At 34.4% G+C, this 26429-nt stretch overlaps 3 protein-coding genes across 3 annotated transcripts; 2 read left to right on the forward strand and 1 right to left on the reverse strand.

Moving 5' to 3' along the window:
• The first annotated feature begins 1692 nt into the window (after positions 1-1692).
• LOC127805881 (probable sugar phosphate/phosphate translocator At3g11320) lies at positions 1693-5715 on the forward strand. Its single transcript, XM_052342708.1, has 4 exons — positions 1693-2502; positions 2887-2990; positions 3092-3320; positions 5108-5715. The coding sequence occupies exons 1-4, from the start codon at positions 2050-2052 to the stop codon at positions 5252-5254; spliced, it is 933 nt and encodes a 310-aa protein (XP_052198668.1). The 5' UTR covers positions 1693-2049; the 3' UTR covers positions 5255-5715.
• Positions 5716-7995: 2280 nt separating this feature from the next.
• LOC127805581 (uncharacterized) lies at positions 7996-8579 on the forward strand. The gene is made up of 3 exons (XM_052342334.1): positions 7996-8008; positions 8104-8176; positions 8486-8579. The coding sequence occupies exons 1-3, from the start codon at positions 7996-7998 to the stop codon at positions 8577-8579; spliced, it is 180 nt and encodes a 59-aa protein (XP_052198294.1).
• Positions 8580-10740: 2161 nt separating this feature from the next.
• LOC127806470 (serine--tRNA ligase) lies at positions 10741-22205 on the reverse strand. The gene is made up of 10 exons (XM_052343793.1): positions 21846-22205; positions 20968-21191; positions 20782-20852; positions 14185-14346; positions 14002-14107; positions 13136-13329; positions 12447-12550; positions 12125-12308; positions 11482-11661; positions 10741-11180 (listed from the first exon to the last, which is right to left on the reverse strand). Exons 2-10 carry the CDS (start codon positions 21098-21100, stop codon positions 10962-10964), a joined length of 1353 nt encoding a protein of 450 aa, XP_052199753.1. The 5' UTR covers positions 21101-21191; positions 21846-22205; the 3' UTR covers positions 10741-10961.
• Between the last annotated feature and the right edge of the window lie 4224 nt (positions 22206-26429).

Consider the following 26429-nt stretch of genomic DNA (forward strand, 5'->3'; position numbering starts at 1 on the left):
GGTTCGGGTTTTGGTTTGATTTTAGTAAAAACTATAACCAAACCATACCTATTGAAATAGTGTTCAATTTTTTCCCAAACCAAACCATTACCCGGTCAAATGATTTTTAATCGCGTTGACCGATTCGGTTTCGGTTCGGTTCCCCACGGTTTCGGTTGCAATTGCCATCTCTATTAATAATTATAATTATAACCATAATTAATAATTTATTTACTTTTTTTAATCGTAACATAATTTATACATATTTTATATCTTTTTCAACTATATTTGTCAGATAGGAATGTAATCGAATCGATCAAATTACTCAAAAGAGTTGGACTACGTTAGTGTCAAACAACATAAATAGTTTGATTTATTTTTATTTTTTAATTTTTTAATCTGTTCGATTTGAGTATCTGTTCAATCGAGTTGGTTCAATTTTTTTAAAAAAAAATTAGTCTATTCAATCTTTCGATTACACTCTTATCTGACATACATAGTTAAAAAAGACATAAAATATGTATAAATTCTGATACGATTAAAAAAATAAATAAATTATTAATTATAGTTATAATTACAATTATTAAAGTAACTAAAACTTTAACTGAATAAAACAGAATTAATAATTTATGTAGATAATAATTTATAATAATATTCAAAAAAATATATAAAATTATATATATGTATGCATGTATGTATGTGGCGTGGGGGTTGTGCAACATAAGAATGCCTAAAGCGGGCAAGAAATCAATTTCTCCACTAAGTATGAACAAAGCCAGTCTGCCATCCCATGTGCTTGGCCTACTTTAACTCGGTCATAAATTAAGGTAAATTACACTCCTTCCTTTAATTCTTCAGCAAGCAAATAAGCATGCATATATATATATATATATATCCCTTGAATAAAATAAACAAAAAAAAAAAGGTGATATATAATATTATTGTTTGCAGCGGGCAGGCAGAAGTTGGTTTGATTTTGCTTGTGATTGAAAAAGTTTAAAGCATAATTAATCAAATGAATAGGGCCATGTATTTTTGAAAAAAGAAAGAAAAACTCTAATATATATATATATATAGAATATATTTTGTGAAATATTGAGGAGCGAGGGACTTAGACTAGTACTTGTGAAGATGACACTCACTGATGCATGCATGCATGTGCATGTGCATGTTGTTAATTCCAATGATGCATACAAACTTGTTAATATATATATACATGCTCAAGCTTTCTTTTCTTTTCTAGCAGTAGCAGGTCAACTTATATATTTGCCTTGAGAAAGCAGAAAAGCAAAGTGCAAAATTAACTGTTATTATCACATGCGATCATGATGTTTTATATATATATATGTATGTATGTATATTTTTATAAAGAATTAATGATGGGCTGCCTGCCTGCCTGCTTCTTTAATGAATTTAATAATAATAATAATAATATATGCATGATGAGTTAGAAAGAAAAACATTAATTTATGAAAAAATAATGTCATTGGTAGATATTGTTTTTTTGTGGTGGTTTATAATTAATTAATTAGACCCAAAAAAAAAAAAAAGTTTTAAATCTTAATTTTTGGGTAGAGATTTTTCTTGAGGATAAAAGCTTAATTATGCCGCAAATAGAATGGATTGGATAGACATAATTAGAAATTCAAATGACCACCCTTACATATATATATATATATGTAAGGCGTTAATTCTCGTCTGTCGTTCTCAAAAGCCGACGCTCGACGTCCGTTCAAATTCACCGCTCCAACAGATATCTCTTTGGTTCGTACATTCCGATCCTCGATCGATCGCCATTGCGGAATGCCCTCAGATCCACCCTCGAATTGCCCTTTCACCTCTCTCTTCCACTGTCTTCCTGAATGCTTCTCCCAAGCCGGGATTTCAATTTGATTCTCTCTCTCTCTCTCTCTCTCTCTCTCTGTAACCCTAGCGAGGGATCGCCTGCTTATCTTCACCGACTTAATTTCTCATTGATTGATTGATTGATTGCTTGATTTGTTCCCTCGTTTGTGTATTTGAGTTCGGGAGCTATTGGAATTTAGGATTGGGTTGGGAGAGAATCCGACTATGCCGTCGTCTGGGAAGGCCTCGAGCCGGCTGTTCACGATCGGGCTGGTCACCTCCTGGTACTCGTCCAACATTGGGGTGCTGTTGCTGAACAAGTACTTACTCAGCAACTATGGCTTCAAGTATCCAATCTTCCTGACCATGTGCCACATGACGGCTTGTGCTCTGCTCAGTTACGTCGCCATTGCCTGGATGAAGGTGGTCCCCATGCAGACCATCCGATCACGCGTCCAGTTCTTGAAGATCTCCGCCCTCAGCTTCGTCTTCTGCGGCTCCGTCGTCAGCGGCAACATTTCTCTTCGCTACCTGCCTGTGTCTTTCAATCAGGCCATTGGGGCCACCACTCCCTTTTTCACCGCTATCTTCGCTTATTTGATGACCTTCAAGAGGGAGGCCTGGCTTACTTACGTCACGCTCATTCCTGTTGTTACTGGCGTCATCATAGCCAGCGGGGTACGAACCTTATTATCTATGTGATTCCTCCTTTCCTTCTCTCTTTTTTTAATCTTCAACAGTTATTTGATTCTTTTTCTTAATTATGGTTACTTTATTGTGATTTACGAACTTGTGCTGCCAACAATGCGAAGGAGGTAGCCAGCGTCCGAATTTTACAGTGCTTTGAAAAATTCTTACTTCAGTTATTTGATAATTAACGTCCATGCAGCTGTTTGTGCATCTATTTTCAAGTGGTTGACTTTTTTTTTTGGCGAAGTTAGACCGATAATCTTAGTCTAGTTTAATTAGCAGGTTTCTCCATAAGTTTATTCCATTCCAATAGGTGAGATACAAGCTCTTTATCTTTTGATCACTTCTATCCCTTTCCTTACATCGCTATAGGGTGAGCCGAGTTTCCATCTTTTTGGATTTATAATGTGTGTTGGTGCTACGGCTGCAAGGGCGCTTAAGACGGTGCTTCAAGGGATTTTGCTGTCTTCTGAAGGGTAAATTACAGCTGTGCTTGAGCTAAACTTATTTTATTTTGCTGTTGAATTAATTGTTAATCAGAAATATATACGCTAAAAGATCTATGACTTTGTTTCAGGGAAAAGTTGAATTCTATGAACCTCCTCCTGTACATGGCTCCCATAGCTGTTATACTTCTACTCCCTGCAACATTCATTATGGAAGAAAATGTGGTCGGTATCACCTTGGCCCTTGCAAGAGATGATGTCAAGATTATTTGGTATCTCCTATTCAATTCTGCCTTGGCATATTTTGTGAATCTCACCAACTTTTTGGTAACTAAGCATACTAGTGCTCTAACTCTACAGGTATACCTCCTCTCTGCTTGAAAATTTTCAATGCATCTGACCCAATGATGTTTCATCTGCACTTTTACAGTTTGTTCAATTAAGTTTTCCTAACCAAAACAACCATAGAGAAAGTCTGTTATCATATTGGTCCTACTCAAGTTGCGAGGGTTGCATTTATCTTAACTGAAATTAAAAAATATGTTTCAAGTAAAGTGCGCTGGATGCCTGAATGATTTGTTTATGTAGCCTTCATGTTCTTTATGTATATAGCGGCAAATCTATAAGTTCTTTTTTTCTTTTTTAATTTTTTAGTGATATAAAGTATATTGTTCCACATAAGTCTGTAAGAGCAACATGAAAGGATTTTCAACATATCTGCTCTGATTGGCATACTTAGAGCATGTAAACTTTCAAGTGGTAGACGTTCTAGTGCATGAAAATAGAAAATTGATATCATAGGAGAAATATATTGATTCATATCTTAATTTACCATGCCCCAATGTACTGCTCTTGAAAACCTAATGTCCTTGTAATTATTTAATGCTCGTATTTGTGTCATCTAACAATAATAATATGATGTCAATGTGGGTGTACACGAATTCTAATACATATGAGAATGAACTGTGAGACGCATTTATTGCTTGCTACTGATACTTTTTTTCTTTTGAAGAAAATTAATAGACAGTGTCATTATCTGATAAGAAAAATGTGCATGTAGGAGCTGTATGTTATACAAACATATCCTAATCAAATGTATTGTGACATAAAAGTTCCAACTCTACAACTGCTTTGAGTACTTTAGTTCACTGTAGATGCAAATGGTAGGTGATGGTTCCTAAGGTAATGGAGAAATGGAAACTTGAGCTTTTGATGACTAACCTATTATGTTCTCCATAACACTAAGCTTTTATGCTACCATGCACCTCTAAACAGCAACACAAAGCCTTTATCCTACTATGTACTGCCCACCCAATTGAAATTATAAGTAGATAACTGAAGGAGCTAAAAGTAATGCAGAGAAACCACAGAAGTTTATGTAGATTGCAGGGGTGCTTTGGGAAATGGGAAGAAATGGTTTTAGTTACTCCTTTCGCTTTTTGTTGCTATCTAGCCACCCATTTAACAGAGGGGGGGAGTCATTTTTGTCTTTTAGATTTTAAAGGTGGACATTTGATTACTAAGATGGATCTTTTAGGGTCCAAGACAATTTTGCTCTGCTGGAAGTGTTGATTAAATTCACACCACACGACCATGATGATTTCTTTTCTGAGGGAGTTTGTAAAGCGCTACTTGGTCAATAATGTGAAGTTGGTGATGGCGTATTAATTGTATGCTGTATCTGTGATATTGAGCAACTGATATTGAGGCAACAGACAAGCTAATTTCCTGATTGTTTGTACCATTATATCTGCGATAAACCTCTTATCCAGCAACCAAAATGGATGACATTTTAAATTTATTGACTGGGAGCTACAGTGGAAATCTATGCTTGATTTCATGGTTCTTATCTTCTATCTGCAATGATTTCCCTTGGGGATTGGAAGTGTCTAAACCATTTAAACGGTATCCCATCTTCAGATTGAAGTTTTATGGGTCAACAAACAGCAATTTTGGTGTTTATATTGGCATGGTAGTTGCCTAGTAATAGGATGTCTTTCACTCACTGGGTCTAAGCTGATAGACTAGACAAATGTAGATGTTTCCAATATTTACCTGCTATATTTTAATGTTCAAAGTTATTAATTCCTTGTTGAACAATGTCAACTCCTGCTGCTTGATAACAAGTGGTTTTGTGGTCCATCCAGGTACTAGGAAATGCAAAAGGGGCTGTTGCCGTGATTGTCTCAATCTTAATATTTAGAAATCCTGTTTCTGTAACTGGAATGCTCGGTTACTCGCTCACCGTCTTTGGGGTCGTTCTGTACAGCGAAGCCAAAAAACGTAGCAAGTGAGAGACCAGTTTGGGAATGCATTGGCTTCAAATGCCATCATTTCTGTTTTCTTGTTACAACGACTGGGGCAGCCTTTCTGGAAGCAAAGTTATGACGATCTGCTTCTAGTCGGCATTTGTCAGATTTGCCCCACCAAATGCCCCTTTCCTTTTTCGGCTGGAAACTGGGGAGTAGTTTCCATCTGTATCAGCGTCAACCTACATTTTAGTTAGTGTAGAAAGGTCCAATAAATTGATCATTTGTTTATCTATCCTTCCCCATCTTGGAGATATGGAGGCAGATCGTTTTTCTTAATCCTTGCAATTCTTTCAGGAAACACTTACTAGTTGCTTATATTGGTTACTCTTAATGAAAATCACTCAAGATTATACAATTTTATGCCCTGAGACTGAGAGTGACTTTTATTATGTGAACTTACTTGCGGGCAAAGTGAATAGTATTAATGTTCATGATTTGATATTGTTATTCCAAACTACCTATCCGGCATATAAAGAATTGATGCAATTGGAATGAATATGCTATGGTACTCTTTTTTTTTTTGTTAACACACCATTACGAGTGTCCTAGCTATCCGGTCCCACAATTTCAGCAGGAGAAGTAAATCAGGGAACCCAGCAGGCAAGTTTTGACCCCTAGTACAATCGCAAACGTGAGGGCGACAAGCATTTTTCATTTTTCAGGATCGCTCCTTACCTATTGAACTATCTCTTGGTCAAGGTTCAAACACGGAATTTGGGAGCCCAAAGAGCAACATCCTAGCAATTTTTCCTTTGCCAATTGATCTACGCCCTCGGGGCTGCTATGATACTCCTTAGGTACAAGCAACGCGCACTTAAGGGTACGGTAAAAAAAAAAAAACCAAGATGATGCAAAAGCAATAGAGTGCAATATTGTACCAACGCGCACTTAAGGGTGTGGTAAAAAAAAAAAACCAAGATGATGCAAAAGCAATAGAGTGCAATATAATAAATGAAGGGATGTAGTGCAATTCAATGGGATGTAATGCACCTAAAAGGAGCATCGGTACCTCTTTGCTTAAAAAATTATATTTTTTTCTAAATTAACCTAATCCCGTTTATTTAAAAGTAAAAGTACATATATTAGGTGTATAATATATATAAAATAAATATGTTACGAAACATTTAGGTCTTGTTTGATTGCATTACTTAGAATTTAATTCTAGGTAATGATTTCTTAGAAAATAAAAACCACGCCACCCCTTGAAAAATGAATTCTATAGAAAGAATTTTTAAATGTTTATACCATACACATATTTTCTATAGAAATGTTAAAGATGTTTAATTATTTTCATACGAAATATGTATAATAATTATACATGATTAGACATTTTTAATTTTTTAATTTATTTGATTTGAATATCTATTCGATTTGGCGAATAAAGGAGCTGGGAGGGATTTTGTTGCGCCAGTACCTGCTACCATTGTTTTAAAAACCGGATCGGACCGGAAAAATCGGGAACCGGTGGCCTATCCGGTCCGGTTTGACATAAAAAAACTAAATCTTCATCAACCCGGTCAAAATCGGTCAAAATCCGATCGAACCGGGAACCGGATTGACCCCGGTTTTTTTCACCCTCACACTTATTTTTAATTTTTTAATTCTTAATTAATTTTTTAACAACATATATAACAATTATATATAAAATATTAGTTGCATATTAGTTAATAATAGCATTTCTCACACTTATTTTTAAATTTTTAATTCTTAATTAATTTTTTAACAACATATATAACAATTATATAAAAAATATTAGTTGTATATTAGTTAATAATAGCATTTCTCATAATAATATATATAATATTAGTATTTCAAATATATATATTATTTAATTATAAAATATATATATATATGACATCATCCGGTCGGACCACTCCGGTCTAACCGGTCGGACCAACTGACCCGTGACCCAATTAATAGGCAAGTTCGCTCTCCGGTCCGGTTTTTAAAACATTGCCTGCTACCCCCACCGCACAACCCACTCTTGTGGTTGTTGAGACCACGACTCTGAAGACAGATCTCGGGGAGCTTACAATTTTTGAAGAGTTGGTTCGGCATAAGAAGCGTCAGAAGGGTCCTGATGGGGAGGTTCGATCACTCGGTAGTTCGAATCTTGTTGGGAGTGGTGGCTGTTTGGTTTCGTTTCAGGACTCGGAGTTTTGAAGTGACCTCTTCATCGACGCTTACACAAAAAATGATCAATCATCACCAAAGATTCAGTTTTGAGATGGATGCGCAAGCCGAGGAAAAGATGAGGAAGAAGAAGATGAAGACGCTCTCGTTGCCTTCGATGCCGGACCATCGACTCGAGTCACACCAGATATGCTAGCATCTCTTCAGTCCACTATTGTTGAAGACTTTGCTTTCATGACTCAGAGATTCGATGACGTTTTGGCTATACAAGCTTCTTTTGGGACTCAACTGTAATCCTTAAACAACAAGATTAACTACAATCATCTCCAAGCCAAATAATACCTTGACAGTCTTAGGGATCAGATAAGAAACTTAGAAGAGTTATTAGTTCGTCATCCAAGGGACAGTTCTTCTCATTCCTCGACCCCCTAGGTTTTAGATGTTTTACATTGATGTATTTTTGTTTTGGATATTTTGGCATGTATTACCTACTGGATGTTTTTGTATTGAATTTCCATGTTTTAGATATTTTTAAACTTGTCTACCATATTTTTTTTGTTTATGATAAAAAGGAGAAAAAAATGAGAAAAATGTATGATGCATGTAATGTATGTCTAGTAAAAATTAGTATCAAAAACATTTTCATGTCCAAGTTAACAATTGGCATCCTATTTCTGAAACATTGATAACACATTCAGCTGAAGAATCTTTTAGAGTCGATTATTTCTTATATGTAGTTGATCAAGCTCTTTTTTCGCTTAAGTGTAGGTTTGAATAACTTCAAGAATATGAAAATGTTTTTGAATTTCTATTCGATTTGAAAAAAATTATATTCTACAAATGATGATTGTTTAGAGAGATCGTGTGATAAGTTAGAAGAATTTTTAAAATACAAGACGGATTCAGGTATTGATGGATAAGAGTTATTCTCTAAACTAAAAATTGTGAGATGTTTGCCAAAAGAGACCAAGAAGGTAATTGAAGTGTTAGACTATGTGAAGACAATGGATTGTTATTTTTCAAATGTGTGGATCGCGTATAAAATACTTCTGACCATACCAGTTACAGTTGCTTTTGCAGAACGAAGTTTCTCAAAGTTGAAATTGATAAAATTTTACCTTCGATCAACAATGTCACAAGAAAAGTTGAATGGATTGGCGATGGTGTTTATTGAAAAATATATGTTGGAACAAATTGATTATAATAGTTTAATTGTTGATTTTTCATCTAAAAATACTAGAAGAGTAAATTTAAAGTAATTAAAATATTATAAATTTTAAACTTTATTGTGATAATTTTGAATGTTTTTATATAATAAAAAAAAAAACATACCAGTTACATTGTTGAATGGATTGGTGATGGTGTCTGATTATACCAGTTACAGTTGTTTTTGCAGAACGAAATTTCTCAAAGTTGAAATTAATAAAATTTTACCTTCAATCAACAATGTCACAAGAAAAGTTGAATAGATTAGCGATGGTGTCTATTGAAAAACATATGTTGGAACAAATTGATTATAATAGTTTAATTGTTGATTTTTCATCTAAAAATGCTTGAAGAGTACATTTAAAGTGAAATATTATAAATTTTAAACTATTATTGTGGTAATTTTGAATGTTTTTATATAATAATAAAAAAAATTATTTGTATTTGTTACATGTAATTTTATTTTAAATATTGAGAATTTTATATAAAATTTTGTTTAGACCCCTAAAATCAAATTTCACATAGGCCTCTAAAATCTCAAGATCGACCTTACTTATAGTCGATCATCACCAGATTCATTCTAGATTTGTGCTTTTAGCTAGCTTTCCTCAACACTGAGATGTTTCTAGTTATACTTGACCTAGAGCTTGTCAAAGACTTGCTCAACTGGCAAAAAGAAGTGGCGCTTTATCCCCTAATATGTCCTTTGATGATCAAGTTAGTCACAAAATTCAAGAGAAAATGACACAATAATAATACAATTAATTCAGTACCTAACTGTTGGAATTCATGCCCTTATAAAAGACCATAATCATGTCACATGAATGATGAAATTCAAGGCTAATAGATGATTATGATCATGCCAGATGAATCAATGGGCTATTTTTTTTTTTATTTATTTACTTGGGTTTTCGAGATGATGTGGACATGAGCCCAAGTTTGGGTCCAATTCTTGGTCATGGACGTGGAAGATGTCCTCCTCGGCCACATTGTTGGGTTTCTTGCACAATTAAACATGTACCATACATATTAACGCACGTGAGAAGCCCAATGAGGATCTATTATTACATACATGAATTTGAAAATGATCATATAAAAATATATTATTTTGGACAACCCAATCAAGAGCTGATTGGGTAAAGATGTATCATCATATATATACATATAAATGACTAAACTCATATTTTTTCTATTGTATTTTTATATTTTTTTTTATGTAATTATTTTAATTTTTTGTTATTTTAATTACATCCCTAAATTTATTTTTTTGAGTTAATTTAATTTTTATATTTTGATGTATAAAAAAAATAAAATTAGATAAATCAGCCTAACTCCAATTTTTTATATGTCAAAATATAAATATTAAATTGATTTGATAATATACAAACAAATGTATAATTAAAAAAGCGAAAATTTTAAATAGCCACATTAAAAAAATGTAAAATTACAAAAACAAAAAATATAAATTTAACCATGTATTTTTCTCTGACTAATTTTTATGTATACATACATATATATATATAATCAGGATTTGATCAAAAATCTAGAATCTAATTCAAATTCCATTTAATCTTTCCAATATTAAGGATAACTATTTGAAAGAATTTTTAAAAACAATTAAACAAATAAATCTATACTTATCCTTTAAATAAAAAATCTAAATTTTATTTTACTTTATCTCAAACTAAGAAGTCACGTGCCATTAAGATTAAGACAACCGTTGTCTTAAAAAGGAACAGGAGACATCTCTTGACATAATCTTACAATTAAGATTTTGTCCATATATTTCTTAAATGGACAGTTAAATACCGTGCCACAGACAAAAGGGCATTGTTACCAGGATTTTGCTACTTGTACCCACACCCATAGGTTCACACACTTAAAATTCAAATGACGAAAATACCCCTCATTCATTGAAAATTAACCCCCACTCATTCGATTATTGTAATAATCTGTTTATTTATTTATTTTTTTTTCACCTTTCAATAGGTTCATGTAGCATGATGCAAGCATATGCCATGCAACGCAGGTTGGCCTCCTAACAGCAAACACAAAACCTGATTGCACAGAAAAGCACATTAATTCTACTCCTCTGATATGGCTGGCTGGCTATTTGCTGCTGACGGGGCTTTTAATAAAATTAGTTTGTTTCATCAAAGCATCAAATAGAGCATACAATTACAGCATACTCTCTCAAATTTTCATTTAACATTGTCTAAGGGAACCACAGCCACAGCCACTAAGAAGAAAGGTTCCATCCATCTTATAATAATCCAAAATATGCGTATGTATGTCAGTCATCAAAGGGACACAATAAGGTGAAAAACACAATCTTCAATTTACCTTTTGGTTAGGCCTTGGATTTCTTCCCCTTGGCTTCTTTGGTGGCCGGGTTGTTGTTGTTCAAGAAGGGCAGGAAGGTCTTCCCACCCATGAATTCTCGCAGGACCTCCGGTACCTCAACGCCCTCCTCCTTCTGGTAATTCTCAAGTATGCAGCACATCGTCCTCTCTGTTGCGCTTAGGGTCGAGTTCAACAAGTGAACATACTGCTTCACCTGCTCGTTACTCTGCAAAAACATACCAACCAAACGTATCCATCACCTCTCGTGAAGAAATGCTCAAACAAGTGATGGCAATGGAAATGGCAAGCCTTGCAGGGAGTATACATGCATCTTTTCTTGACAAAGTTGTTTATTGCAGCTAAGTGCAACGCCAAAATTTCAAGAAATCCATTTGTTTAACTTGCCCGTTTGCGCAGGGACAGGGTTACAACCAATCTCTTAATAAAGATTTTATCATAAGTAAATATAGATAATCCATTTAATAAAAGAAAACAAAAAAAAAACACAAAACAGATAATATCTCTACCTTTTTCTGTCCATATCGAATCTCCAATCTCCTGGACTGATAGTCAGTACAATTTGAACATGACACAAGCTCCCTGTAAGTACTGGATGCAGGAAACCATCCCTCCAAATCGTACTTTTTTGCTGCTGCATCATTTAAAGCACCAGATACAATGGCAACAACTTGATAGGGTAATTTTAGCTGCAACAAAAAGACTTCGTCACTTGGGAAAAAAAAAACTTAGTGAACAAAAAAAAGAAGTCATCATATCCTCTTAAGAAGTTTGACAGATAATATCTAACAGAAAAAAGAAAAGAAAAGGAACGGAAAGAAAGATAAGATTATGTAGCCTGCTTACAGGAGCCCAATTTTTTCATCCATGCACATGAAATGAGTTTAGCAATAAACAGAAAGCCCAGTCCAAAATACTTGCTTTTAAGTAAAACATCTGGAAAACATGAGAATATGACCTAAACAAGTGCCAATAAAAAGTTTCTACAATCTAGTAACTCATAACCTCCACCTGGGATTAAGACTTGATATTGTTGCTGTAGAAAAAATCATCAGAATGTTGTACTAATTGCAAAAGAAGAAAAAAAAAAGGAGTAACTGACTATATATAGCCATCATTCCCAAGAAATTCTAAGAGAAAAAAGTTCTATACCATCTTGTAAAACTCCTCAGAGTTTTTAATCATTTCCTCATGCATGTCCCAAGATTCATTGCCGTTTGGGCTGGTAATACAGAACTGCTCCACTTTCTCAAATTGATGAACCCGGAAAATTCCAAGAGTATCCCGACCATGTGACCCAGCTTCTTTACGGAAGCAAGACGAGTACCCAGCATATCTGGTAAGTCATAAGTCATAAACTCAACAAAAAGCGACCAAAGCACATGCTTATATAAAGAAAAGAGTAAATCAAACAAAAACCACTATTCTTCAGTAGATATAAAGGATCTGTCATCCATGAAGGTTGTTGTATGACCTTAGTGGTAGCTGTGATGGATGGATCCAATCATCTAGATGATAAGCACAGAGTGGCTGCTCAGCTGTAGCAATCAAATATTTGTCATCTCCCTCACCAGTTACCTATAGCAAAATGAAAATAAAGCAAAAAGAGGAAAGTAATCAGCAGTTCTTTTACTGCTTATCAAAGAATAAAATAAAACAAAATCAAGTAGCACATCAATCTTCTGTTGCTCCATGATGAAGCAAAAATATTAAATACAAGCACGCAGGACTATTAATATAACAAAAATTTCAGACATACAAGTCTTCTCTTAAGTCACTGACTATTAATTCAATTCTATAAATCAATATAATGAAATGTAAACACCTGTCTATCCTGAGTCGCAGAACTATTAACTGAATACATCAATTTTTCCTTGCTTCACCAGTTTTCTGGTACTACATGACAATTAAAACTTGGTTCAAGCTCATATAATTTTTTACAAAATAACAATGCCCATAAAACTAGCCAAAAAAACATGCTAACTTAATTCAAGAACTAGTAATACTGTAGCTCATGCTAGAAATATTTCTATTTGATGGGCTTACTAGTAAATGAACATTTCACTACATATCAAAAAGGTTAAAGACCCATTCAGTTTGCAGTTAGACAACAAATGGTATCTTAGTCATTTGATATTAACAACTAAATAAGAGATGTCTTACCTTGTAAAGTTCTTCATCAAATTGTGCTAATTGAGCACACTTTGCCATGATATCTTTCCTCATGAAGAATGGAGTCTGCAATGCAGTGAATCCTCTTTTCTCCAAAAAATCAAGACCAAAGTTAATTAAAGCTTGATTAAGGCGCACACCATCACCTTTCAGATAGAAACCTCTGCCTCCTGCTACGTTAGCACCTAGACATTTCCAGCTCAATTGTGTAAGCAAACAAATAAATCTAATGAGGAAACCATAAATCAAATTTTAACTGATAGAAGCCATAGACAGCATATAACCACGAGAAGGTTTGATAAGTCTATAACGAAACAAAAAATCAAGATATTTGAGGGAGTTTCCAAATAATTAAAAAAAAGAAAAAAAAAACTATTTACAATAGGCCAGAAAAGAAACTATTTACAATAGGCCAGACCAATTGGCACAAATCCAAGGGGCAAAGCCTCCTATTTGCTCACAATGTCCATCTTTATTAATCAAATTATTTGTTCTGGGAGAACATTTATGACAAAACATTGAGCAAAAGCAATTGACTACAAGACTTCCTAAATTAAAACTACCTAGTATTGCAACATGAAATGAAGCATTCAGGAGGAAGATGAACCAACGATTAGAAAAATCCAAAGAATTAAAATTTTTCTCATTTTTCTTCCACTCAAGCATTCCAGTCAAGCTAAACATAATTCACTAAACTGAATGCAAGATGATTTACAAACAAGATTGTACAGTAACATGGACTAAAGCAGACAGCAAGATAAAAATGGTACTTACAAGATCAATTTTACCACAACCTAATAGCAGGCCAGTCTACCAAATAACCAGGGAAGAAAATGATAAACCACCCAATGCAATACCTTTCTTCGAATCAGCAATTCCAAGAAGTTCAACCAGCTCAACATGATTCTTTAAATTGGATTCTGACCTTTTCTCTCCCCAAGATCGAATTATAGCATTATTTGCCTACAAAAATTTTGAAGCTCTTAAATTCAAGATTACAAATTTTAGTGAACAGAATGAAATTGCCTTTTAAAACTTACCTCATCATTGCTTACTGGAACAGAATCATGGACAAGGTTTCCAATTATTTCCAATTTGGAATACAGTGCTGCCCGGGCCTCTTGGACCTCTACTTCTTTTTTGGCAGTCAACTCTTTATTGTCCTCGGTACTTTTAATCATTTCACTTGCATCCTCACCAGCCTGCTCCAAATTCAATCATAATAGCAGTTCATAACTTAAGAAACCCCAATAAATAGGACAAAAGAAGGAAAGAAAAAACAAAAAGAAAAACAAGAAGATGCCATTTCTTTATCATGTAGAAACTGAATTCAGTTCTAAACCATACTGAGCATGTCAATCAGAAAGTGTATCATCTCAGCAGTCAAGGTCACATGGCCTTCACCATTGCAAACACCTGAGCTTCATTTTGGTCCCAACCACTCCTACTTGGAACTCAAGTACGTCAAGAAAGAAGAGGAACAAAGGACATTTTAGAATGTAGTATAATGGAGGGAGTTGTACAGTTATTGCTAGAAGCCAAGATACTTTTATAGAGTAAGTTTCTTTAAAAAAATAAATATCCAATGAATTTACTTTTGGTTCAAATAAATCATCTCAAAGCATCAAGGACAATTAGGTATGTCAACTGGGCCAGTAATAAGTACCCAATGAATTTATTTTTTGTTCGAATCAATCATCTCCAAGGATCAAGAACAATTGGGCATGTCAAAGGGGTCGGCCCAGCCTGGGCTTGTCGTTTGGCCATTGTTCAATGAGCTAGGGTGATCTTGGTTCCAACCCATTAACCAAACCAAGGGTCCAACTAAGCCCTTGAGCCCATGTAGAGTGGGTTCAGCCAACCTGTCAAGCTCCCAACTATGCCAATCCCCGGCTTGTGAGCCTTAACAAGCAGAGCTCAGCAAAAGCCCTCTAGGCCAATATTTTTAAAATAGTTTGAAAATAATTTTTTAAAAAAATATTTATTTAATTAATATCTAAGATATAAAAATATTTTAAAAAATGCAAATTCTACTTGCAAAAATAAAAAATTTAGAATGCAGAAGTTAATAGTTTGAAAATTGAAATTTTTAATAATTTCCAAATCCACTTTTAAAAATAGTATTAATTTTTGTAAATATTTAAAAGTTATGAAAACCACTTCATATTTTGAATTCAATCTCCAACAATTGTGTATGAGATATATATTTATTTATATATTTAGAATTTTTTTAAGGTGATTATGGCTTTTGTATGAGATAAATTTTCTTGTAAAAATTGTAAAATTGCATAGGAGATTAGATCATTTGAGATTTATTGATTGTCATTGTGAATATGTGACATTGTCTATATAAATTTTAAAATATTAGAGTTATTAAATTAAATATAAAAAATTCAAATTTAAAATTAAATTATTTATAATTTTCTTTTCTATAAAATCAAAATTCAATCAAGCCTAACAATCACGCCCACAAGCCGAGCTTATGGACCCACAGGCCTAAGCCAAGTCGAGCTCTTAGACAAACCAGATTGTGGGCCCAAAAATACTAGGCTCAGCCTAGCTCGTTACAATAACGAGTTGAGCCAAGCCAAGTAGAACCATAGGCCAATTGGCTGGTTTGACATCTCTAAGGACAATTATATATATATTTCCTCTTCCAAAAATTCCACTCCCACAAGATTTCATTTCATTATATTTGATTTTTTCCCTCCTAATAAATCATTTGAAATTACAGAACTTATAGATTTCTCAATTTTGAATGAAAGCATACTATGCTTTGGAATGGACTAATTTGCATATAACCATGCTATTAGCATGGTCTGGCAACATGCTTCTCAACCTGATGATGTCAATATTCAGCTACGTGCAATCCAACAAACCAGCTGAGGCAACTTCATTATCAATTTCAGGAAGTCTTCTAGAAGACATTTCTTAGATTTGCTCCTATGGTCATTCTAGTTCTGGACACTAAAATGTTTCCACTAGGGAACCATGAAACTTTTCAAGTTGAAAAGGCTAGGAACAATTTTCCTCCCTTCTAGAAGACACTTCAACCTCCAAAATACAATGACAATGTTTCAACAGACTTTTCAGAGTCATTCTTGGATACAAAAGTCAATCTCAGGAAAGCTGCCTAGGTTCCGTTATAGAATGTCTTCACATCTAGCTTCTCATGAGGCTAGCCTCACTTAAATGGAGTTTGTCATTCACCATAATGTCTTCAATTATTGTGAAGAACTACACATGCTACCCTCTAATCTAATGATGTTTACAGCAAAATTCTAATCATTATATGAGACATTCATCTTCTTCTTTCATTAGACTTATTGTTGTGCTCATTGTTGTGGTGCCATAAAAAATCAAGGGGTTGCAACAGTAGTAAACTATCTACTATTTTGGCTCTAATCTATGAAAATGACCAATAGATGCAAAAAATATGTAATTCTTTGTAAGTTCTCCAAAATGAGAGCAACTCTTCTTTGTTGAGATACTTGCACAATTTGTTTATTAAGGACCCCCTAATTCTTGTTTTGTGATTAACAATAATTGTGAGGCTAAATACATGTTTTCAAAACTCAAAACTATGCCTTAGAAAAACTCCTAGATCCGATCAAGCTTAAAACTTGGCAGCCAACAAAATAGTTGAGATCATCTACTCATTGTTTCCTAGAGTTGACCGTTGGATGGAACAATCAACCTATGGTCATTAGTTTATGCAGTCAACCTACAGCCAACTAAACTTCTTGCACAATCAATGTTCCAAGGGAACCTAAGTGCAAACACGCCACAGTTGACTGTCCTTTGGCTCATCAAGGTAATTAGGTTACTGGAATCGATAACCTCACAATCTACTGCCATGTGCCACAGTAGACCTTCCAGATAAATGTACTATCCTACATTTTGTCTGAGGCACTCACCATCGATCTTGGAGTGGACTGTCCAAAGTGATAGTTAATCTCTCGGGGATTTTGCCTTTACATGTTTAACTGTTTCTTGCTTAAGTAGACCCAGCAGTTTACTGTCCTCATGAACAGTTGATATAAAGGTTGCAAAATCAATCCAACAATCAACTGTTGGGCTCTAACGACTAGCTTTGTACTGTATGAAACACAGAAAATTTGGCACAATCTCTCTCTTTCAGCCAATATAGCCATTAAGGGCAAGCCAAAAGTTGCAGACCATAAATAAGCCCTCATAAAGACAAAAGTACGCTAATAAACAAGTGCATTAAAGCCAAATCCTCTAAAAAGGCAAAGACAAGTCTCATCAAGTAAAAGTGAACAAGACGCCTCCAAAGCTGAAGAATCCAATCTTTACAAAAGAGAGAAAGGTCTTGACATTTCAACGGACTATAAAGTATATTCTTTTGATTTAATTTGTCCTTAGATTCTTTGTATCTAGGGGTGAATGTACAAGTCTCCAAAAAGAACTTGGATAGAAAAACCTAAAATTTTTAGCTCAACACAAGGTTAGCTTGGACCTCGTAGAAGTGGATGTAGGTGTATGTGGCACTGAAATGCTAGAAATCTTCCTGTGCTCATTGTGTGGTTGTGCTTAAATTTATTATATATCTTTCACAAAGGAAAAGAGATTAAAGATTTAAAAAAAGTTAAAATTGAGAGAAAATTTATTGACTCGATTCACCCCCTTCTTAATCATATACCAAAACCTAAGGGACCAACATTCTTCATACTCGTGGTCATCATCATATTTTTTACACCCAAAAAAAAAAACATATAAATAGAGAATAACCTAAAATTGAGAAAGTTTTTACTGATTCAATCAGCCCCCCTCCTTAACCAAATATTCTTCATATTTGTGGTCATCATCATATCTTTTAGAGGAAATAATTAATGATTTAAAAGAAGTTAAATTTGAGAAAAAAATTTGTTGACCCAATTTATTCTTCTCTTGAATCAAATAGAACCACCTAAGGGGCCAACATTCTTCGTATTTGTGGTCATCATTTCTAGTTACTCAAGACCCTCCTCTCTATCTGCATTAGGAAACTACAATTTTTAACCTCTTTTAACCAGAGATCCAAGCTTCCTTCTCATGCCCCTCTCTTTTTAATTTTATATCAGTGTTTCCAATCAAAGTAGAAGAGAAATATGTCTACACGAGTTAAAATGTGAATACATAAAGAGAAAAGTTGTCTAGAGGAGAAAAACATATAGTTAATGAAGTGGAAGAAAATGTGCATAGTAGTAAAGAATACAATGTCTAGATAAGTAAATCAATTAAGGCACAAAAATAAAAAAAACAAACTCAATAGATCAATTGAGAAACAAAAGTCAAAATATAAAAAAACAGTTCAAGAAAGCATGAAAGAGAGACAATCCATGGAAGCATTAGAGTAAGAGAAAACAACAATACTGATGGAGTTTATGATGAGAGACAGTCCAAGAGAGGGAAAACTTCAGCAGCCAGAGTGGAAAGCCAAGCAAAAGCAGAACAGTTCACAAATCAATCTAGAATAAAAAATATGGATACAAAAATGGACATAAAAGATGACAATGGAATAATTTTTTTAGAAATAATATTCATAAACATAATAACCAAAAACACTAAAATTATTGAAAAAAAGGTATAATTACAAAAATAGCTACTTTTTTTAGAATTGAAATTGGTTTTGATTAGTATTTTTTTAATCCCTACCCAAAAGAATTTTAGCCAAAATATTATTTTCAAAACTATATTTATAATCTCTGTATGTCCTCAAGTGCATCCAACTCTTGCATAAGCGTGCCTGTTGCATATCCACAGTTCAAAACACACATCACATCCAAAATCAAATAATAGTAATAATAAAAATAAATTAGAACATGCCATTTTAACATGTTTTACACATAATTTGGAGTGTCCGACTAATATCCGTACTTAATTCATATAAAAAACGAGCAAGATTTTCAAAATGAAATGTTTGAGCTTCCAAAATCTCAACAATGAGTTTCATATCATTCTCAAAATTTAAGTGCATAATCTTTTGTTAGCATTGCCATGTAAGTTCCTTAGTTTTGGGAAATTATTATTGATTGTAAAACTACTAATATGTTTGTCTAGATTGGTGAATTCCTTATTTTATTAAGAATGAGGTTGAGTCTTATAGCAATAATAAGGCTGCTCCTTTGTAACCAAATGGTCATGGGTTAGATGTTGGGTTTTTTGCATGAAGATTTCTGTCTAGAAGATGAAGAATAGAACCTGTTAGAAGAATGAATGTGGCTGGATTTTTCCTAAGTTAGATTAGTTAACTTAGATGTTATATTATAAGGGATATTTTAGTCTTTGAATAGGCTAAATAGTAGGTATTGTAATTAACGCCCCTATGGTTTATAAATAGGAGGCGAGGGCTGGAAGTCGGACATAACATTCATTCACTCAATTCTGTCTCTGAATACAAGTGAGATTGCCGAGAGGGAGAAAAGGCTTTGAGTGTGGGAAAGTCATTGTAATCTCTTGTGGAATGGGCGGTGAACTTGTGTGATAGGGAGTTGTGGGTATCTTGTAATCTGTTTCAAGGTTTCTAGTGGATTTGCTCTTGGGATTTGCTGCTGGATGTAGAACTGATCTTTGATCAGTTCGAACCAGGATAACTTCTTGCGCCTGATGTTTGCTTTGATGTTTCTTACTTAATCTCTTTTACTGTTCTTGCATTTCCAGTTTACATTTTCTGTTGTGGGTGTTTTCTTGAGGGAGGGTGTTAGAATTGGCAAGAACCGATCCTATTGTGCTCCTAATTTCTAACATTCGAGTTGTGGAAATGCCTCTTGCAAAAAAAGTAGGGGAAGGCTGCATACAAAGACAATCCTTCCTCAACCCTTGAAAAGGAACAAGCATTGTGCATTGGGAACATCCCTTATTTTTACTAGAACAGGTTTTGTTAATTGATAAAAACTAAGATGCATTTGCAAGTCAAGTTTGTATGTATCAGATCATTTTGCTTGCAATTTCCTAGTTATTATTTTTATTTTGAACATACAAAGATACATAAACAAGAATGCTAATTGGGGTTGTTGTTATCTGTGAACCAATTCGCTTTTTAGCAAAAGTAACTTAACATACACTTACATGGATCCTCCGATTAAAGATTCACCAACTTGCAGTTTTTACATGAAAGTCCTTGTGATCTTACCAAAAAGCCGTTCTTGACAATAGCTATTCTCAAGCATAAGTTGTGCAAAACAAGTGTCCCTGCACATTCCCTTCCCTTAGTTTCCTTTCCTTTCATCTCATTTAACCCAACAAAAGGATAGAAAGGAACTCGAGTTTCAGATCTTGTACTTTGTTTCCAAACTCTAAACAAAGTTATCAATCACCACCATCCAAACCAAGGTGCAAGTTCTCTACAGTTCCACTTGGGAGTACCCTCAACATATCAATCCAAATAAGCAGATGGGTAATTGGCGTGAAAGTTACGGAACTTCAGAAATAATGCGAAAATGACTACCCACTTAACCAAAACAAAAATCGAACTGAAAAAATCAACATTTCAAGACAGGAATCTAACTCATCATTCATTAGAAGACAGCTGAATACCAGTCAAATAAGCCTGCATAACAAGTATATACATAACACTTGGATTTCAGTTGCAAAAAAATTTTCCGTGAGCAAAGTAAATGAAGCGTAAGACTTACAATTTTAAGCCTGCCGACTTCTTTGTTTATCTTGTTGAAATCTTTCCTGAGAGTTTCAAACTCAAATTGACCTGACAAACAACAAAAAGAAGTGACATCAAAGATACATACATACATACACAGATGTTCCGAGACCTGAAATCACAAGAAAGGCCTAATAAGCATAAGAGAGAGTTAAATTCATACGCTGTCGCCATTCCTTGTCGAGGCGAATGACCTCATCGACAAGATCAACGCTAGCAAATCGACGGCGCTGAGATTCACGTATGATTTCTGGATTGTAGCCCTTATCTTCCCTAAAGAGATTTATGTCCAGCATTCTCTCTCTCTCTCTCTCTCTCTCTCTCTCTCAGGGGGCGAATGAGGCACAGGGAGCAACAGGGGCGGATCCAAGAATTTAGGTGGGGGGGCTGAAATTTAAAAAGTTAATGTAATAAAATTCTTATGTAACCAAAAAGTCAGTACAATAAATTTTTATTAAACTTGAGCTCAACGAGGTTTTGAAACAAAAAATTCATTAAACTTGTGCTAAATTAATTTTGCTCACTATGAATTAAATTACTTTCACTAGTGTGATGATCTCTCTTTCTGAAAAAAAATAACAATGTTTTTCCTTTCTTCACATAAAGTTGTTGTTTCATCCTAAATTCTAAGATACACAAACAAAAAATAGCACAATTCAATAATCAAACAATTAAAATACTCAACTCAAAATTTGAGGCAAATGCAAGTCCAATACAACAACTGTATTTCTAGAGTTTAAGCAAGAGAAGCAAAAGTACGGTGGATTCAAATATTCAATAACAGATTCACAATAACAAATTCCAGGCTTCCAGCCACGCCAATTCCTAAGTTCCCAACTAAATCCAGTAGTCAAATAGGCAAGCGGGCACAAAATTAGCAGAAAATCACTTACTTAAAACTTGCTGAAAAAAGGCAGCGATTTCAACAACAAATCAAGCATAAACAAGGAAAAAAAATATGGGCGAAAAAAAAAAAAAAAAACTATCTAGATTTAGCTGTCAATCGAGAGAATCAAAGAACTGAAATAAGAGAAAACATACCTGGGCTCGAATGAAGCAAATCTGGAAGTTTGGGGGGGTAAAACGAAGACCTGAATCAGAGGCAGGGCAGCGAGCAAGAGGGCGAAGCCGACTGGCCAAGCGAGCGTGGGGGCGAGGGCGAGAGCGAGCGAGAGCAAGAGAGAGGCAGTCAGGCAGAGAGCGAGGGCGAGAGGCAGGCAGCGAGAGCCGGAGGGCGAGCGAGAGCAAGAGAGAGTCAGAGAGCGAGGGCAAGCACGAGCGAACGAGCAAGAGAAGAGGAGGCAGAGAGCGAGAGGCAGCGGGGGTGAGCCGTGAGCGAGAGCGAGGTCGAGAGAGGAAGGAGAAGAGAAGGGTTTTTGTAGCAAGTGGGCTGGGAAAAATTAGGGTGGGCTGAACTGAGTTTATACTGAGCTAATACTAAATAATTAAAAAATTTATTCTATAAATTTAATTTTTATTGTAAGCTAATCCACTCCGAAGCAACTGCATTGAGTTTAAAGACTCGTGTAGTTGAAGATTCTACAATAGTAGTAGTGACGATGGTGTTAAGGAAAGTAGCTTAGCTAGAGTTCGGGTGTTATGGTCATTTGTCTGCACTCCCTGGGTATTATAGTCATTTGTCTTGGCCTTCTTCCACATCAAAGTTGTATGGGAAATTCTATCGGCAACCATAAGTTTTGCTCTCTGTAACCCACTTTTAATATTCCTAAAATACTCAGAGATAAAAACTCATATTTGCTCTTTATTTAAATATTTAACGCTCAACCACCCATCATTACTCTTCAAGCGCGTGCACTCACTTTCTCGACCACCATCGCCACAGCCACTTTCTCACGCACAACTAAATATCGCGCAACCATTATTATTCAACACCGAGCAGCAGCCACTATTATTGAACATCAAACATTGCTCAGCCGAGTTCTCATCGCCATAGCCATTATTATCAGCGATGGATGGTTATTATCTGTAAATGTTTACGCAGAGTTTGACAAAGAAAATAATGAGTATTCATGTTTCGGTGAGAAAAAACACAATTTATAACATCTATCACTAGTTTAATCACATAATTTATATATACATACACGACAGATGAATTAAAAAATAAAAAATACACTGCTTTGGAGGCGAGGGGATGCCTCGAACCTCGGGGTTCGGGGTTGGGGGATGCCCCGAATCCAGAAATTCGGGCAATTTGGAATTCCCCGAACCCCAAGGTTCGAGGAATCCTTAACCGTCCGAACTCCAACGTTCGAGAAAAATCAATTCTCTCGAACTCATGAATTCGGGAAAAACTATTTTTCCCGAAATCATAAATTCGGGAGAATGCAATGGATTCGGGAGAATGCAATTCTCCCTAATTCAATTATATAATTTATTATATAATATTATACTATTACAAATATATAGAATGCAATTGTATCCATTCTCCCGAACTCATGGGTTCGGGAGAATGGATACTATTATATATATATATATTATTATATATTATATGTATATTATATTATTATATATATTATAACTATATATATTATAATTATATACATACATATATATATAATAATTTAGTGTATAAATTACTTCGAATCATTGTCTTCCAAATCTTTGGATTAATATTATATATTTTTTTTAAATTAATGTTGCTTTAATCTTAATTTTGTTTTTGAGTTAATTTTAATTTTTGATACCAATAAATCAACCTAATCTGATCCAAATTTCACTGTGCAAAATTCAGTAAGTTCGATTTCAATTTTGTATATCATTTACTTTCATATTTTATATCATTGGTATCATTATTTTCATATTTTTAAAGAAACTCCTTAGCCTCGATGGGCGAGATTCGGGGAACCCCATACCCCCGAATCTCGTTGTTCTGGGGGTTAGGGGGTTCGGGGAACCCCTAACCCCCCAAACAACGAGATTCGGGGGGTATGGGGTTCCCCGAATCTTGCCCTTCGGGAAAGCCCTCACCTCCCGAATAGCGAGATTCTAGGGGTGAGGGGTTTCCCAAACCTTACTGTTCGGGAAACCCCTAACCCCCCAAACAACGAGATTCAGGGGATATGGAGTTTCCCGAATCTCGCCTTTCGGGGAAGCCCTCACCCCCCGAATAGCGAGATTCGAGGGGTGAGGGGTTCCCCGAACCTTATGGTTCAGGGAATCCTTAACCCCCCGAAGGAAGGGCATTACCTAGTTCTGAGATTTCGGGGAACTCTAATGAAAAATGTGGGTGAGACAAGCGAAGTGGGCGACGACGAAAGGTCGACAGTGGTCTGTGAGAGTGGTCTAAAGAAGAAGAAGAAGAACATGGTTTGATGCGCGAAGAAGGAGAACATGAAGAAGACCAGGGTTTGATGTGAAGAAGAATAATTTGGATGCACGTGGGGTGTGTTTTTTGAGGGATGAGTGTTTAGAGGGTATATTTGGTATATAAATGGTTGGACAAAGTAATAAATATGGTTACGAATAGTAAAATTTAATATTTTGTGTAATGGTTACGAAAAACAAAATTTATGGTTGCAAATAGAATCTCCCAAGTTGTATTGCTCTTTTATTATTTTTATTATCAAATAATAATAAATTTAATATAAAAAATCTCATGAAAACATTTCAAGAGTGTTATTTCGATATTTTCAAAATGGACATTTTTGTTTTTGAAATGCCAAAAACTATTTTAGGCCATTTTCTATCATTTCAAAAACATTTGAAGATAATTTCATAATATTAAAAAATATCAATATATATATATTAATATATAAATATATAAAAAAAAGAAATAAATCGAATGTGTACATATATAGACACACACACTAGAAGAGTGACGGTCGATATGTTACGAATGGATGATTTTAAGCATATTAAGTGACACATGCTATGTATGCGAAATAAAAGAATCTAAATGAAAATTGATTGAGTAACATTTAATAGTTACAGTTTACTTTTTAATTTGTTTAGGCAGAATTTTATAAAAAAAAGAGTTTTGTTTTATTAGTAAAGTTATTTAAAATTTTACTTATTATTTAAAAGTCATGAATTTAAATTTGTTAACATAATTAATTTTTGTCTTTTAAGTAAGATAAATAAAAATATTTTATGAAAACATTTTATTAACATGGTTTCATAAAATTAAAACATGATATTTGCTTCTAAAAAAAAGATGGCATTTGAAAAAAAAAAAAAAGCAAAATAATAATAATAATAAAAAGCAAAAGCTATTGCTTTTTCTCACATGTTGTGTCTGTGCATGCGTCTATTTAGTGGCCTCCAAGGCACTACAATATGCAAGTGAGCTGCTCGCATGGGAGCAGCAACAAGCAATGCTCTGTCATAACGAAGACTTTGTTATTTCGTTAAGGACGAATGTTTTGTCATGCAAGCACCTTACATGCAACATGTGGTGATGACGAAAAGTTCTATAGAGGATTGAGATAATTGGGACATGCTCGAGACATGACTGGACATTAACTAAACGTGCTATAAAGATGCAAATATTTGATCGTATGGACGTGACTTGGTAGATTGCATGATATAACATGAAAATACCTTCAAAATATGTATCACACATGACAATGTGATAAATTGTGCTACATGGCTACTATGTTGAGGATTGTGATGCAAGTTTCAAAAGATTCCAGAAACTAGAGAGAGGTACAAGTACATTTGAATTTGTAATTATACCCTTATAAATAAAGGATATACTCCATCAAGTTAGTACTTGGGACAAGTCTGATATCTACACCTCATACAAGATAACTCTATCGAAGCTCAAAGAGCTAAATGAGTGGCTACAAAAACTAACAAAAAAATGATTCATTCGATCCAGTACATCTCTATAGGTCACACTAGTATTATTTGTGAAAAAAAAGACAATATTGAAAATGTGCATTGACTACCAACAACTAAATCAGGCCAAGATTAAGAACAAGTACCTACTTCCCATAATCGAGGAGTTGTTCGATCAACTATAAGGAGTCAAAATCTTTTTAAATATTGACCTGACTCTAGATATTATCAATTAAGAATAAAGTTCGAAGATGTACACTAAACGAGTTTAAGAGTTAGGTGAATCGATTTTATTAAGAGTTAGGTGAATCAATTATAGGTTAAGGGTTTATCTTCATCTAAGATTATTTGTGCTAATTGCTTTCAATTAAGACGTAATATCTCGGTCACATATTCCATCTAGAAAATGTCAAGGTTTCCTAGTATGATATAAACTTATAGATCTGGAGAAAAAACAGTTACTATGTCTTCGATAGCGTTAAGGAAGTCAATTATATGCTTGTTGACTCTTATCACCTCCATTTAGACAATTGGTTCACTAAGCCCTAACGTGATGTCAAATCTCTTCATATTCATGTGGTGGTCTATCATTCTATTGTCAAGTAAAAATCCACATTCAAAGAAGTTTCTCCTTCTTTTTTTTTAACAGAATTTAAGGAATTCTTAAAATTCTAACATATTAGAAGTTGTTTTCTCTCATTAGCAACTATTTCCTTAGTTCGCTTTAATACCAACCATAATGTCTTGTTCTTTTGGCCTTTTCTTGTGTTGAAAAATTAAATATCAAATCTTGGATTTATATTTTTTTTAAAGAGATAATTCCAA

This window comes from Diospyros lotus, chromosome 7 (genome assembly GCF_014633365.1).
Source record: "Diospyros lotus cultivar Yz01 chromosome 7, ASM1463336v1, whole genome shotgun sequence".
Classification (NCBI taxonomy): domain Eukaryota; kingdom Viridiplantae; phylum Streptophyta; class Magnoliopsida; order Ericales; family Ebenaceae; genus Diospyros; species Diospyros lotus.

Excerpts from the sequence above, each read along its gene's own strand:
- LOC127805881 (XM_052342708.1), top strand. The coding sequence starts at position 2,050 with ATGCCGTCGTCTGGGAAGGCCTCGAGCCGGCTGTTCACGATCGGGCTG. Across the intron at positions 2,503-2,886 it reads GCGTCATCATAGCCAGCGGG|GGTGAGCCGAGTTTCCATCT; the intron begins GTACGAACCTTA and ends ACATCGCTATAG. Across the intron at positions 3,321-5,107 it reads CTAGTGCTCTAACTCTACAG|GTACTAGGAAATGCAAAAGG; the intron begins GTATACCTCCTC and ends TGGTCCATCCAG.
- LOC127805581 (XM_052342334.1), top strand. Across the intron at positions 8,177-8,485 it reads TTTTCGCTTAAGTGTAGGTT|AACGAAGTTTCTCAAAGTTG; the intron begins TGAATAACTTCA and ends TTGCTTTTGCAG.
- LOC127806470 (XM_052343793.1), bottom strand. The coding sequence starts at position 21,100 with ATGCTGGACATAAATCTCTTTAGGGAAGATAAGGGCTACAATCCAGAA. Across the intron at positions 14,347-20,781 it reads AAGTCGGCAGGCTTAAAATT|GCTGGTGAGGATGCAAGTGA; the intron begins GTAAGTCTTACG and ends AATTTGGAGCAG. Across the intron at positions 11,181-11,481 it reads TTCGATATGGACAGAAAAAG|AGTAACGAGCAGGTGAAGCA; the intron begins GTAGAGATATTA and ends ATGTTTTTGCAG.